The 16,157-nt window shown below is 34.9% G+C and overlaps 1 protein-coding gene across 1 annotated transcript in view; it reads right to left on the bottom strand.

The window, feature by feature from the left end:
• The window catches only part of LOC104402124 (sodium channel protein type 3 subunit alpha), a 38,088-nt gene that overhangs the window by 9,210 nt on the left and 12,721 nt on the right, over positions 1-16,157 (bottom strand). Inside the window, exons 11-16 of the mRNA XM_010009913.1 lie at positions 13,782-14,129; positions 11,911-12,043; positions 9,158-9,396; positions 6,113-6,286; positions 4,485-4,820; positions 2,977-3,462 (exon numbers count right to left, since the gene is read on the bottom strand). Of these exons, the coding sequence (XP_010008215.1) occupies positions 2,977-3,462; positions 4,485-4,820; positions 6,113-6,286; positions 9,158-9,396; positions 11,911-12,043; positions 13,782-14,129 (1,716 nt within the window). The remainder of the gene's footprint in view (positions 1-2,976; positions 3,463-4,484; positions 4,821-6,112; positions 6,287-9,157; positions 9,397-11,910; positions 12,044-13,781; positions 14,130-16,157) is intronic.

The raw sequence follows: 16,157 nt of genomic DNA, 5'->3' as shown, positions 1-16,157 counted from the left end.
AGGAATGTTGTCTCAGTGGTACCCCTTGAGAGGCAAAATAAAGTAAATGATAGTATGCTGTTCTAGAGAGGTAACTTAAACACTGCACCAATATACTTCTCCAGAGACAATCAGGAGGCAGCAAAAGATTCAACAGTACTGTTGACTTGGTAGGAGAAAATTGGGAATCTTCACAAATTCCTGTCACACACCAGAACATTTGTTCATATATTATCAAAGTGGATTTTTATACACACAATTAAAAGAAAGAGCATACAATACTTCCCCTAAAAATCATCCAGAAGGAATGGAATAAGGAAACCAGAACAGAAACTGCAAGTAATACAGAATTAACAATTTACAGGATACTGGTAATAAATTCCTGTCTTATTATATACCATTCACAACATTCACACTTTTACTGTACAAATAGCTGTTAAACAGTTAAATGCTAAATAGCTGTGTGTGAGCAGAACTTGAGGGAAGCACTGTTGCTCCTGCTTCTCAATGGTAGTGATTATTACATTCTACAGAAACCTTGAGGCTCCACGGAAATCCTAAATTTATCCTATACCCATTGAAAATTTCTGCACAAGTTCTTAAGATAAACACCATCCATCATTTACTGGGAGATTTCCCACAGTCACCTGAAATTTTCACCTTCAAATTCTTTATAGAGACTTTTGGACTTGGTTTCTCTTCCTGAAGACATACAGATATATGTAAAGTCTGTAAAACAAGGCAAAATCCCTCTTGATTTATTATGGTCCTGAAACTTCAAGATGGCCTTAGAAGAAAAAGCGTGATGCCTGAACCAAGCAAAGATGGGAATGAACAGAGAAATTCACTTGTGAAATCACCTTGAGACTGGTATAATTTAGAACTTCTCAGAACAGTGAGGGCTTTTACTCCATTTTCTTAGAGTGTATTTACATTATATATTCACTTAAAAAACAGAGGAGTTTCTGCCTTTGCACTGCGTTTTGTTTTGTCTTCAGCTGTTCTGATAGAATATATGGCAATATGCTGTAAACTGAATCATTCAATCTCTTTTAAAGAAGAAATAAACAAATGCACCTACGGGATGGTTATTTAACTTACACCACTCCAGTGACATGCCTGATAAAACAGACCCACGAACACTGTAGCAGTGAAAGTGCTAAAGACTACCAGGGGAACAGGAGCCAAGTGTGGATCGGAACTTCCTAAGCCAGCTCTGCTGCCGAGGCTAACATGTCACATAACTGCACATTTAGCATCTGCATAGCTTATAAACATACCAACTTTCTGATGCATATTACAAACATTTTTAAAGCACATATTCAGGAAACATTTAGGCATGTAACTTCATAAGGTGGAGTTACTTGGAAGGCACTCATCACTGTATTTATTGAAAATACCCAGAAGGAAAGCAGAAAAAAGTTAGTAAAATGTCATGTTAAAGAACATCAGAATACATGAAAATACTTAGAAGTCTTTGCTGAATCTTTTGCTAATGGAAAAGGCAACTTTTATTACAACAGTTTATGTGAAAAATACTTGATTTTCAGACCCAGAGTCATTCTGAAAACTTTTTTTTTTTTTTACTAGTTGATCACATAAATTATATCACTTTACACTTCCTGTATCTCTTATATTCTTAAATTGTCATGGAAAAGCACTACTGCTATACTATCTTATACATCTGCATTAAAAATATTTGTCTTATAACTGAGCAACTCAGTCTGATGATAGAATATCTTGCTCTTAATCTTATGGTTGTTAGGCAGAATAACCTTGTTTGCAGTTGCAAGTAGACACACACTTTATATATTTCTTCATGTTCTTTAGAAAAAAAACCCCAAAAAACAACAAATGTACTATGATTAATTGGATCATGGTTATCCATTAATGTTATGTGATGTAGCTTGCTGTTGCTGAGGATAACAGCATTATTTCCAAATACGGCAGCTCTACAGCTATGATAGTCATGAACACAGGGCTTCTTTGTAGAAGAGCTTTCTTGATGGTAGACAAACCCTTTTGTATTAACGAGTTAATCACATAACATCATAGCTTCTCATCTAATTGAAAACATTTACCAATGGTCTTTATCCCTTAAAGCTCACGGTTCCTACATTTCTAATGGCATTGAATATGATTGTATTCTGCTATATGCATTTATTAGCTAAATGCTAAATTAGCTAAATCTAATGCATTTATTAGCTTGTCATTGATCATTATTCCAACAGACAGAGTTTTCCTTAAATACCATTACAACCTGTTCATGATCACTTCTGGTATTTGAGCCCCTTATATTTTGAGGCACATGGCTTCTGGGGTTTTTTAGTCTCTTTGCACAATAATAATAGCATAAGGCTTTCCCGTAAACTGTTTCCAGATGCATCTATATTACAAGATCATTCTGCACTCAAGGATATTTTGAGATACTGCTTTACCATGACATTGGTTGGTATCTGGATTACTTCAATTCAGCCAGCCATAGTCTATGAACCCAAAATCTGTAAGAATATTACTCACAAAACTTTTTAGATAATCCAGAATACATCACTGATTTATGATGTCTCAGGGTTCAGTTTTAGAACTACTCTAAATATATTTTTTTTCTCCACTTACATCTCATTGAATATGCAAAGCTGTATAAATTTAATTTTTCTTTAGCCTTCTACAATAGTTTGATTCTATAAATCCTGATCGCATTATAGGTACTACAGAAAGAATGCTTTATGAAAAGTGTGCTAGTCCTAAAACCTCATAAAATTGTTAAAGGAACAATCATATTTAAAGTTATACATCTGCCAAATGCTAACAGAGTATTAAAAATGTAAACTCTAAGGATCCACTAGTATACCATCACGCAGGGTAATATTTTTTACAATTATCATCACATAAAATGCTAAAATATAAAATGTATTTACATGGGATAAGACAGTTTTTAAACAATTCTAAATACATAAATGCATAACAATGTAATTGTTAAGATCCAAAAAATCCTACCTGTTTGCTTTCTTCCATATCAGATTCACTGCTAAATTCTTCTGTATTTAAATTTTCAAAATCTGATTCTCCAGCTGCAATGGGCACTGTCACAGTGAGACCTGGGTTGTTTATGAATGACATGTAATCATTTTCATCGATTACACATTTTTCCACACTGCTGCCTGTTCCTACACCACTGGTGGTTCCATTCCCATCTTTAAGATAATTCATATCTTTGCTTATTTCAACAGCAGTATGATTGGAAATGCAGCTGCCTTTCTTGTTGTTTAACTCTTCAAGTGCTTTGATCTCCTCTAAAGCTTTCTGCTTTCTAATGAAGGCTTTTTGGATGAACTCCTGTATCTTTTTTTTAACATAATCTATTCCCTTCTGAATCCTTGCCACAGCAATCTGGAGATTGTTCATTTCATTATCATCATCGGTAGCAGCAAGGTTGTCTGAACTAAATGAGCTCAGCAGCAAGGCCAGAAATAGGTTCAATACCTAAAAGATGAGAAAATACAGCTGTAGAGTAAATACATACACGTAAGAAGTGGTGGACTTAGCAGTGCCAGGTTAACAGTTGGGCTTAATGATTTTAAAGGTCTTTTCCAATTTAAATGATTCTATGATTCTAAAAAAGTAGTAGAGCAGGTTACTGATCATAAATAACTATCTGGGGCTCTGCACATTTTTGCTGATATAATGTCAAGATTGCAAGGTCATGTAGACAACTAGGATAAGAACATTTTGAATTCTATTTTATAAAAAATTAAACTGTGTTAAAATATATCACTAAAGGAAAATAATTTTGACAGTTAATGAAATATAGTTTTTAGGCATATCAGAATTAACTGCAAGGATTAACAGTAAACAACACTTTAAAGTAAAATTGAAAATGGTGCATTCCAGTTATAATCCTCATTTCTAGCAAGTTCTCACTAGTTCAATATTTACTAATTGAACCTTTGGCATTTTAACTTGTTGGCTTGAATTAAAATTTTTCTAGAAAGGTTTCTTCTATAATTTTGAGTTAGAAGCTGTATTTTATTTTTGGGTTTTATACCTAAACAGGCCAAAAAGTTCAATACTTACATTTAAGATATTCTGCATTAAGAGCAGCTACATTATACTTTAGAAGTGCTGGAATCAGCTGTAATGGGTGTAAGAAAGCTAGATTTTTTTTCTCTGAAGATGCAGCTGCCCAAATGCTGATGCAGCATAAACTTTATTATTTCAAGAGTAGTAAGGAAGACATTTGGATTCAAACAGCACCTCTAAAATAGCTGCAGCTATTTTATGATAGGGTGTTTGATTTGGCATTTTGAACCCATACTGAGAGTACTCCAGTATATGAATATGAGTGAAAAGAGGGAAAACACTATCATTCTGTGTTTTTATCCAAAATCTAGCACGTTCAGATTTATTTTTTAATTGTAAACAGAATCATGACATTCTCATTCCCTAGCTGTAACTTATGTGCAATCTTGCATCAGATTGAATGCTCAAAAACATTCATCACGTACCACAAGGTTTCCAATCACCATGACCAGCATGAAAACAATAAGGCACATGGTTTGGCCTGCAACCTCCATGCAGTCCCACATCGTTTCTATCCATTCTCCACACAGCACTCGGAATACAACATGCATGTGCCAGCGTGGAAGTTCACAGTCACTGGAGATCTTGCAGACACATTCCTTGTAGCTTTTCCCAAACAGCTGCATCCCAACCACAGCGAAAATGAACACAATGATGGCCAGCACCAGGGTCAGATTCCCCAGAGCCCCCACTGAGTTGCCAATAATCTTAATCAGCATATTTAGAGTTGGCCAAGACTTTGCCAGTTTGAAAACCCGCAACTGAAAAACAAAAATGCAGAGGAATAAATAGTGTTAGCTATGCAACAGAAGCTAGGTCCAAGTAGTTTAAAAAAGCATATCAGTTTCTGTAGACTAATTTGTTCTTCAGTAGGAACATGTTATTATTTTAATAGAAAGGAGGGAACATGGATTATTTGCCTAAACTGCAGTGTTCAGCATTTCATCTTAGTGATGCACATAGAAAAAAAAAAAAAAGTAATTTGTTTTGTACCACATTTGATTTTAATATTCTTAAAGATCCACTTACAGATGATTACTGAACAATTCCTAAGGACATTTCAGAAGTTTTTACTCTTTTCATCACCTTCACTACACCCTCTTTTCTGGCTTGGTTCCATGTTTCCCTCGGTGCCACATTAAGTCTTCCAGGCTTAGAGAACAATTTTTTTAAGCAACAATTTGGTGCTGATATTGTGATGCCCATTCAAATCATAAACACTAACTTAAAAATAATATTCAGTAACCAAAATGTGGTATGTTAAGTTGGGTACCATTGCAATTGGTCCTAATAAACTAAGTCACAAACTAAGTCATGACTTCCTATTCTCTATGTTAAGAATTAACCTAGTTTTTCAAGTAATGTGATAACTATTAGTAATACAGACTTCTAAATCATTAATGTTGTGCCTCTAGTAAACACACCTATAAATTAGCTTCTGTATGATGCTAATTGCTATAAAAAAGGCATTTCTAGTAGAAGCTCAATATTTCAATTTAAGCTTTATGCTTAAGTCAATCTGACTTTTTTCAGATTGGCTCTGTTATATGCAGTGAACTTACTAAATGTTTATTCTTGGTGCCCATTAAGATAAATGTTGTGAAGAGAAGATCTGCTTGGGGGCTTTATGAGTGACATACAGTAATGCTCACAATAAAAAGACTAAATATGTTACGATTCTTTATGCTGGTGGCAATATGTATATTTTCAGAGATAGTCAGCTTGGATGGATCTTGATGAAATCAGTATAACGAAGATTTAAAAAATTCTCAAAAAGGTGGCATTTAGTCTTGTGCTGGCAAAAGGTATCAGTAGGATAGGATATCAATAGGATAATTTGATACCAAAACATATCAAAGGACATCAATTGACAAACACCTTTAAGTTGTCCTTACCAAAAATGGCTTGCAAATTAGGTATATATTAAAAATAGTGTGAGCCATATAAGTATATATCTTCACAATACTGGCAATTTTTACAGAAATCATCACTTTTTTTTTTTTTTTTCCCCTGAGACAATTGCATTCAGATATTTAATTGTCAAGGTATTTACCAATCTGAATGACCGAAGAACAGATAATCCTTCAACATTTGCAAGACCAAGCTCCATTAAACTAAGGCTAACGATAATACCATCAAAAATATTCCAGCCTTCTTGGAAATAGTAATAAGGGTCCATGGCGATTATCTTTAGTACCATTTCTGCTGTGAATATCCCAGTGAATACCTAAAACAAAATGTAATTAATTAGTTGAGTTATTATGAGAAATTTATATACCTGAGTAAATATTTCTAATCAAGCTTGAGTTGTCATACCTGTTACTTTTACCTGTCACTATAAAAAACAGCTGACTGCTATCTCCAAATGGCATTGAAGTATTTCTAAACACTGAAAACTGATCATTAAAAACAAATTACTAAATCAGGACAGCTAAAGGAAGGCAGGGGTTTGATAAACCTATAAAAAGCTATTCACCAGTCAGCAGCTTAGCTCTGATTCATATTTGACTGAAATGCGCTGGACTGTCCATCCAGAAGATGATGTGGTATGATCCAGTGTTTTCAGTTCTGTTTCTAGAGAATAGTCCAAGTAAAGCAAAAAAAAGACTCGACAGTATTTTTTTCCTTGCTCACAGTCTAAGCAGAAGTGCTAGAAGAAACTCTCTAAAGTTAGACTCTCGAAGGACAGACTCTCTAAGGTCTGTCTTTTAGGTCAGAGTTGAAAACTGTAAGTGTAATAGACGGGAAGTTGGAGTTTCTTGCACTAAGCATTTTGTAAGGACATAGAGGTTTCACACACAGCTACTCTTCTGTGTGACAGCTATTTCCTTTTGGGAAAAATAGCTTCATGGTGATAATCTTCTTTGAAATATCTCAAAGTGCCAAATGTGAAATTATCAGTGCTCCTTAGAATTTTAATGTCCAGAATTTAACCCATTTAAATTTCTTGGAATGAGTATTGATTAGTGGTTTGTGCAGCATAAAAGGAAGTTTTGGAGCATAATGCAAAACCACTAAAAACATATCAATATTCTGCACAACACTCAAAGGATATCCTAGGTAATCAAAAAGCCTATTAAAGTACACCAGCATACTCTGCCATTGTGACAGTTCTGTACCCAGCTTGTCCTCAGTCTTCCTACGGTGAGCTTTATGGAAGCAAAGCTGACTTTTTACAACACTATGTAACTACACTCATGATTACCTTTTAATTTAAGATTAGGAGGTGGATATAATGTTGTGGAAACATTCACCATTGTCAAAGTGTAAAAGCTGTATACTTTTGAAAAACTGGAAGTACAGCAGGAAACACTTTACTATTAAATTGAGGTAAGAGAGATGTTACCATATATTCAGAAGAATGGAACAGATATTGCTATGTGTGGTAAAGAGACTGAAACAAAGAAGATTATTCTGGACAAAACTGTCATATTTGTTCAAAAAAATAGTATAAAGGCAATGAAAAACATTTCATTTAAAAATAGTTCCTTCACAAAATAACCCCTTCCATCCACAAACTATTTTTTCTTGAGCATAACTGCAACCCCAAATTCACAAATATACATTTTAACAGAATTAAACTCAAGTTTTCTTATAATTACTTAGGACTTTTGAATACTGAGTGGATTTTAGTAATATGAAAATGAATCATTGTGGTTTAGAACTATTTCTTCCTTCTCATTAAAATGCTACAGAAAAGGCAGAGTCGTATTTGTCATATTTAATTTATCCTCAAACAGACCGTGATGTCACAAGCAAAGAGTAAATTAACATATTTTTGAATGGAAATCACAGAATCAAGGCTAATAGATTAATACAGTGAGCAACAGAGAATTTTAGCAGGAATAATATACGCTGAATATATATAATGGTCATAATTAAGGATACTGGTTTGTTACAAAGGTAGTTAAATATATGACTGCTGCTAGCTTAAGAGTAGAAGAAATAAACATGAGATGGGAAAAGGCAGACAAAGTTGAAAGTATAAATGTTTGGAGAGAAATACTTCTAAAAATATGGCAGACCCACATTTTAAAATACAGTGTTCTGTAAACTGTGATGAGTATAAGAATATCCCAGTAATTAGATCTTTGTGCAAGAGAAAGAAAACCATAATGCACACAAGAACACGTAGGTCGTAAGTGCAGTTTTAGTTCTATTTTTTAAAAAAGTCAGAAGGATATAAGGAAAGCATACTCTGACCGAGAAATCTATTGCTCCATTTAAACATTAGCAGATTTAAAAAAACTGATATTTTTGAGTGATTAGTTCAGAACACTTGATTGGTTTTGATTTTCAGGACTGCATGCTGTGTCAGTTCGTCCAGACCTCTCCTGCGTAAACTATTGGTACTTATGTGTGGTGGCAAAAGATTAAAAATGTATGAGTCTTCTGAAACAGTTGCAAGGTTCTGTCTTCTGCTTCCTGAACATTAGAAGCAAATGGAGAGAAACAGACAATGTTATTTGAGTGTAATGCCACATTTAGGTATCTGCTCAGAAAAGGAATTACATGTAACCTTAAATCTCTGGATCAGCTTAAAATCAGGAAGGGCATAACTAATAAACTTACAGATACAAGGTGTTTTTTGTTAGAGAATAAATAATAATCTTCCAGTTTATTAAGTGCTTTTTAGTTACCTAAAAAAGCAAGGACTACTGGTAACAAGAAATGTACTTTCCTTTCTTGGAAAAGTAGTGTAACTGAAAATAAATCAAAGGGAAATTCTGACATCTGAATATTTCATCAAATTCTCACAGAAGAAAAATATTTTATGTGAAGAAATATAAATACTTTGGTAAAAATTAGATAATATACCATAACATTTTTAAAAAAAGCCCAGGGTAGACCATCAAGAAATCTGACAATCCAGTGAAGACTGCACTTCTAGACAGGTTCAGTTATACCATTATAGTAGTTAGAAAATAGATTAATGAAATTTAAAGGCTTTAGCAAAAATGAAAATCATATATACAGTTTCTAAACTGATTATAAAAACCAACCTGGAATAAACTTAAAACCAATGCAATGCATTTGTGCATTTTTTCTTTAAGAAAAGGTTATTTTTACACCAAGTAGTGCATAACAAACCACTTACCAGGTTCCCCACAGAAAGGACACTGCTGAACTGTTCTGTCATTGGATAATGTTCCATGGCCATAAACAACGTGTTTAAAACAATGCAAATAGTTATAGCAAGATCAACAAATGGATCCATCACAACTAAATTGACGACATGTTTTACTTTTAACCAGGGACTCCAGCAATCCCAGATCAAGAAAGTGTTTGCAAATCTGTACCAGCATGGTGGGCACTTCTGTCTGGATTCTTCAAGCTCTGAAAAAGAAAATAAAAAAAAACCCCAATATTAACAAACAATGAATATCCAAATTACATCCTCTGAAAGTTCTTGTTTAAAATATGTAAAAAGATTAAATCATTCAAATAAACAGCTCACATTAATGTGCGGTTTCCTTCATCTATGTTTAGCCATCTTAAAGTTAAGCATCTAATTTATTTAAGCTTCTCTACAATCAGTAGACAGTGAAATTATCGCTAAAGAATGAATCACCTCACACATCTATGTAAAGAGAGAAATGTGTTTATCTCTTTCTCATGAAAGTAGGGAGAGTCAAGACATTTAGTTTAGGTTAGTTGACTTGCTTACAGCAGATGTCTTTTGGATATTAAAAGTTAACATGACTCCATTGTCAGCTGATGTACATAAATTGTATAAGCTTCATAAAATATAATTTTTTTGTGTTGAGTATATGCATACATATTTTGATTTGAGCTACTAAAAGCATTATATTTGCTACTACACTAATCCACTACAGTATCATAACAGGTAAATAATTTGGTGTGCTTACCTATCATTGATTATCTGAGTCAATACTTTTAATATACAGAATGCCTGTTTTCTTATTTTAAAAATTATCACTTGACTTGTGCAGATGTGGTGTCTATCAGTTGAGAAACAGAACAATGTTAGAATTAGCAGAACAACTTTGCCCTCAATTAGAATCTTTACAAACTGTGTTTTCTTCCATTTCACTGTCAATATTGTCAAGGTTACAGAGGAACAGTACCTTCTAGTAAGTTAATAATAGAAAGGATGGATCTCTAATGTGATGGGATGTTTGAGAGCAGCCCAGAAAGAAGACTGGTATTTGCTTAAGTGAGAAATACTTAAAACTATAAAATACATAAAAAGCAGACACAACTGTTTTGATAAAATTTCTGCATAGTGGCATCAACCCAAATCTGAAATTTGTCAGTTTTCAGACATTGCTTAGAGCACAGGGAAATCTCCATCATCATGACGCTTCTAGATGATTTTGCTAAAATAGCAAACATGGAATCGTAGAATCATAGAATGGTTTGGGTTAAAAAGGACCTTAAGATCATCTAGTTCCAACCCCACTGCCATGGGCAAGGACACCTCACACTAGACCATGTCACCCAAGGCCCTGTCCAACCTGGCCTTGAAAACATGCTGAAATAGAGTATTTGCTAATAAGGATGTAGGGCTAAGTTCTGCACTTTGACGACCAGTGGATTGATTTTTGCGTCTAATATTGTCCCGTCTGGGTGGAATTACAGGAAGTTAAAAGGTCAGTTGCCACAGCTCTCGAATTCATCAAAACTGGCAAGATCTCCCCTTACATCTGACTGTAGCCTCCAGGCAGAAAAGGGTATCGTCAGTAGAGAAAGTCTTTTATAATATTGACATGTTTTTTTTTCTGTCCAGAAGAATGGGAGGACAAAGTATTCACCTGGAAGAAAAGAGTAGCACCCTCTAAGGAGATATCCTTTCTACCTGAGAAGAGAGCTAAGAATTGCGCACCAAGAATCAAGAGGTACCAACAGTTCCTGCTTGCACTAAAGTAAGAAGATACACTCAGAAAGGCACATGTTTGTGAGAATGGTTTGTGAATACTTTTAGGAGAAAATAGGCGATATAAACCTTATATTTCTGACTACAATTGGTTTGGTATCTCTTTCTTTATCTGAGAGCAAAGGGCTTCAGAACTCACTTTCAAAGGTATATTTCATTGATGGCTTAAATTAATCTTAATAACACTGTAAATTTTATTGGCAATTTCTTGTCCTTTTAGAATATGTGTTGTAGGACATCCTCAGGGTTTGTGTGACCGCAGCAGCTGTCACACTGTGCCAGTATCCAGTAGATAGATCCTTTAAGTTTATAAAAGTACTTTAATGGCATATGTTTGCAATGTGAGTGTACTCAGTTTCCATTATGTAAGCAAAACAGTTCTTACAATGCATGCTTTTTTGTATAGAAAATGGTTTTTTTTATATTTGATATACTTACGTGTGAAAGTTTAAGCAATGCTTGAGGAAGGCAGTTCATGTGCATTGCCATGAGCTGATTATAGTTGTTTATTTTCTTTGAAACTATCTTTTTCATTCCAGTTTCCTATTGTCTATGCTTAGATATTAAATCTAAGGAAAATGGCTGTCCTAGAACATCATTGCCTTTATCATAGCAATTTCTGTGTATCTTGATTGATTTTTCCTGTTGATATAGGAAGAAAATCCCTGTATTTTTTGTTTGGGGATCTGGCAGTCCCTTAGCTATAATTATTTTGGGTCTGTTAGTCCACTCAATAGAGTAATAATTTGGAAGATTCCACAAAAAAATAAATGACTAAGCATTTAGAATGTGTAAATGGTCTTAGAAATGCTCAAAAGCCTTCTATATCTGATGTACAGTAATTTCACTTGTCCAGTTTTACATTTACAAAGGAAATTATTTAAATAATTGCTCTGTACCTATATTTAGCTGAAATTCACTGAATTGCCTGTCAGATAAAATGCATCAAATACCTTCCATTGTATTTGTAAGTATGCTGGCTATACTCATTGCTCTTTGTCTTGCAGCAGAATCTTCTAGCATTTCCATGGAAATTTGATAAGAACTCAGTCTTCTTTTTCTTATCTCTGTTTCTGTAGTGGTGCCCTGTAAATGAAATACTGAGAAATTAAACCATCCTTTTCAACAAAAATTAACAATATTTACTGTAAAAGTATTGTAGTGATAATCAAAATCAAGTTTGTGCAGCACACTATACTTTTCTTACATACTGCAGTTTTCTGTTCATGTAGGAATTACTTTGTTCTTTATTGAGGAACTCAGTGGAAATTTTGTACAGTTCTGCAAATAAATAATCAAATGGGGGACAACATACCAAGGCAATGTCAGACCAAAGGTGATTCTTATTTAAATCATGGAATCGTAGAATGGTTTGTGTTGGGAGTGATCTTAAAGATCATCTAGTTCCAACACTCCTGCCGTGGGCAGGGACATCTGCCACCAGACCAGGTTGCATGAATAAAAATTTTGCTAGGTATCTTTTTGCTAATGAAGATTATTCATTTAAGAAAAAATGATCAAAATTGGAACCTGTCACCTTAATTTCCAACAGCTAGACATATTAAATAATGAAAGTGCAAGCACAGAAAGAAGTTAACCATTATTTAAGAAAGTAATTTTCCTACAAGAAAAATGAATATAATTCTAGGAATTCATTATCTCTTTAATACTATGCACAGCTTTCCTAACCTGATAAGTGTGCTTGGAATTTTTTTTAGGAAAAAAAAATAAAAATCACATTTAATAATTCTTCTACCTAATTCTCACCCACTGCAATGTTCATACAGAATTTTTGATATGTTCTTGCAATAGATCTGCAAGTCCTTTCTGTTTTTTATGGCTTCTAATTATCTTTTCAAAGCAATAATGCCTGATTCTGATTTCGATGTGTCTAATGTGTGGCAAGTAGATGTCTTTGAGTTGCTTTTCTTCTGGAGTGTGGCCTAGAGGTCTAAACACAGGAGTGGGATTAAAAAGTTCTTAAATCAAGCATTCACTAGTACTATTTCTTTACTGAAGACTCTTGAGTTAAATAACTAATTTCAAGTGAAAGTATTTCTGAAATAGAAGTATATGCACATAACGTCTGTGGTAATCCGACTGAATTTCTGGTATGAAAGTCTATATCAAGATAGCAGAGAAACAAAAAAGTAAAAAGAAATGTGTAACAGAAGTAGTGAAATCTCAATACTTATTTATGATGAAAATATTTTTCAGTGGTATTATAGCTACAAAAATGCCATAGTGAATCCGTACTAAAGTACTATCAATGAAAAAGTTTGCTTTTTTGAAAGTTTGAAAGAACATCTTAGCTTACAGCAGTCTGAAACTGGGACTGAAATGTAAAGTAATTGCAAAGATACATAGAAATTATATGTATTTTTCTTATGAAAGTTATGAGAAAAATTTCTTCAAAATAAATTCAGTAAGGGGTATTTCTATGAATTGTCATGGGAATAGTAACTGCATTCTTCTTAATTTTGCAGATGTTTTCCAATGCATACTCCCATGTTATATCCTTAGCTATATATCAAATGTCTACCTTTGTTGGTGAGGTGAAACTATATAGAAATTGTCAAACTCAATTTATGGGGTTTTTTTCTCTCTATGTGCAGATCTCTTGCTGAAGACAGGGAGAACATAATACTTTACTGAAGCTCATACAGCAGGTTGAGGACTTTTTTCCTCTACATTCTGTTGTTCAGAAACTATTGCAAGTTACTTCTCACAGCTGTACAAATGATAAAGCATGCAGAGGCAAGCAGTAAGAGAAAAAAACATGCCTGAACAAAACTGTAATAATTACTGATTTACTTCTAATTACCTCTGGTACAAGCTGACCAGCCGGTGAAGTTAAAGGTGAAGGTCCTCCAACCAAAGAAACTACTCCATTGCAATCCACACTGCTGTGCATCTTCCCGTTTACTGGAAGGGCTGGTACCATTCTAGATGACACACTGGCTTGACTAATGTTACTGTTGCGCCGTTCTCCGTGTCGATTTGGAACAAAGAGCGAATCTCTTCTGCTCTCATTGTCTTCAAGAGTGCTGTGCTCATCATCAGCAAAGTCATTTTCTGATCCTACATCTTTTGCATGACCTCTGAAACTGAAAATGCTTGTTTTGCTGTTGCGCCTTGGAGAAAACAGGGAACCACGTATGCTTAGCAAAGACTGTAAAAGATTAAAACCAAAACAAAACAGCATTAGAACTGAAGTTATAAGTAAGTTTGTGGCTTTTCAAGGAAAAGTTGCAGTGCTGGAGGAAGGATAGTCACTTTTTTCTTCAATAGTATCAGTGTGTCCATCAAGACAATGTGCTCATTAGGGGACCTAAAGTGGAGGTGAAAAATTCTTCTTGAGGACTGAGGAAAAGTTGTGCAGAAGACATAAGTAAGGTTGGACAGTTTTGAGCAAAGAAGACGGGCTGAATTGGTATGGATCCGTGACTGCTGGAAACAGTTCTCAACTTCGCTATCAAGGCTTTGCAGGTATTAGTCTTTTATTCCTTCTATTAGAGGACAGAACTAAAACTCTTTACTTTTCTTCCCTTCTGCATTGCCTGGATTCTCCTGGGTAACAACTGATAATGCTCACTGGTGATTGCTTTCTATTTTATTTGCTAGAGGCAGAGTTGGTCTTAAGTTTGGTATTAAATTCAGTCTAAGTTGATGTAAAGAACTTGTCTCCCCTCTTCACAATAGGCTCAATAGCATGGGAACAACATATGCAGTACTCTAAAACTAGAAGACAGAGGCAACAGCTTGGGGAAGCTCTGGAGGCAGAGTGTGAACATGACTAGTAGTACTCTTGGGCATAGCACTCTGGGGGCTGTGCCCACCAGCACACCTTCCAGAAGGTACCACTTGGCCATCAGTCGGCTCAATTCAGGCATTCATCAGGGACACAGTTACGTAAAGATATCCTCTTACAAATGAGAAAAATAAATCAGTGGTTGTTGGTAATTCATCTTTTAATTACAGTAGAAGCTCGTTAATGGAATCTTCTTCTCCCTTGCTACATATTTTATTAACAGCATTCATGAATAAATAAAATGAGTACTAATTGTGGAAAAGAGAAACTTTGCATTAAGCTTTCTTCAATTCCACATTTATACATATGTTCTCATCTTAGTACATCAAAAACCTGGTTTCAGATGATTCTCAATTTTTCACTAGTTTTGCAGGTGGAAAGTGCTCATACATAATAGCAGTGGTTTTTATCCCAGATTAATCAAAGTGAAAGCAAAAACTGCATTATAATATGTAAGCCTATATTAATACTGTGCAAAACCAATCACTGAATCATCTATATAAGGACCCATATATATCTCGGGACGTACATACTCAGATTTGTACCTACTCAGATTTAAAGATACGTGTGCTGAACTGGTAGTACTGCCTGTTATAAAGGCTGGCAGGTGTTCACCATTATCAGATGTATTTTTTCTGCTTTTAAAGCTACCTCAAATTTTAATATTTTGGGATGAAATTTTCTGTGCTGGCTGTCAGCCTCAGGCTGAGTTACTTGAAGAATATCAGCCAAATGGTTTTGCTAACCATTTGTGTAAACTTGGCTGGAGAAAAAGTGCTGTTTTGCTTATGCTGAAAGATAATTTTACCCAAAAAGAAGCTCTAGCTGCAGGAGAGCACAACACTGAATTCTGACAAAGTGGTAAACTAACTACTGCACCCTTTTTACATTTCTTTGTAAATGTATTTGGTCAACCTACAGCCTGTTGAAAAATCACATGCCCGCTAGGTTTCATCGGACTACCACTGTTACCTTTGTTTTTTTAGAGAATGTTTCCATGGCTGCTATGTGTTTGTAGCCCAATCTTTCAAATACGCGCTATCATGCTCTGAGCACAGCTAAATGGATTAGGCCCCTCAGGGATCTGGGAGGAGTACTGCTCTGCAAGTCCCCGCTGGATTGAGATAAAAGAGATAAGCCAGAATGTCTGCAATGCCAACACATATAGAGGCAGAAATACGTGTTTCTACATGCTCCTGGAAAGTAAGGTCTGAAAGGGAAGCTTCGCTTTTGTGCAGGCTGCATCATTCATTTGCATGTGCAATATTGTGTCAAAGGACAAAACCTCTACCAAGGCCAACTGGGCAGATCATCTCCACTTACCATTCTACTGCACTGTTTCACTGTCTGCCACCCTGTTTCACCAGGGAGCTCACTGCACAGTTGTGG

The sequence above is a fragment of the Nestor notabilis genome, unplaced genomic scaffold, assembly GCF_000696875.1.
Source record: "Nestor notabilis isolate BGI_N333 unplaced genomic scaffold, ASM69687v1 scaffold13602, whole genome shotgun sequence".
NCBI classification, from domain to species: Eukaryota; Metazoa; Chordata; class Aves; order Psittaciformes; family Psittacidae; genus Nestor; species Nestor notabilis.
Note: the sequence above shows the minus strand (reverse complement) of the source record. Positions and strands in the feature narration are given on the sequence as shown.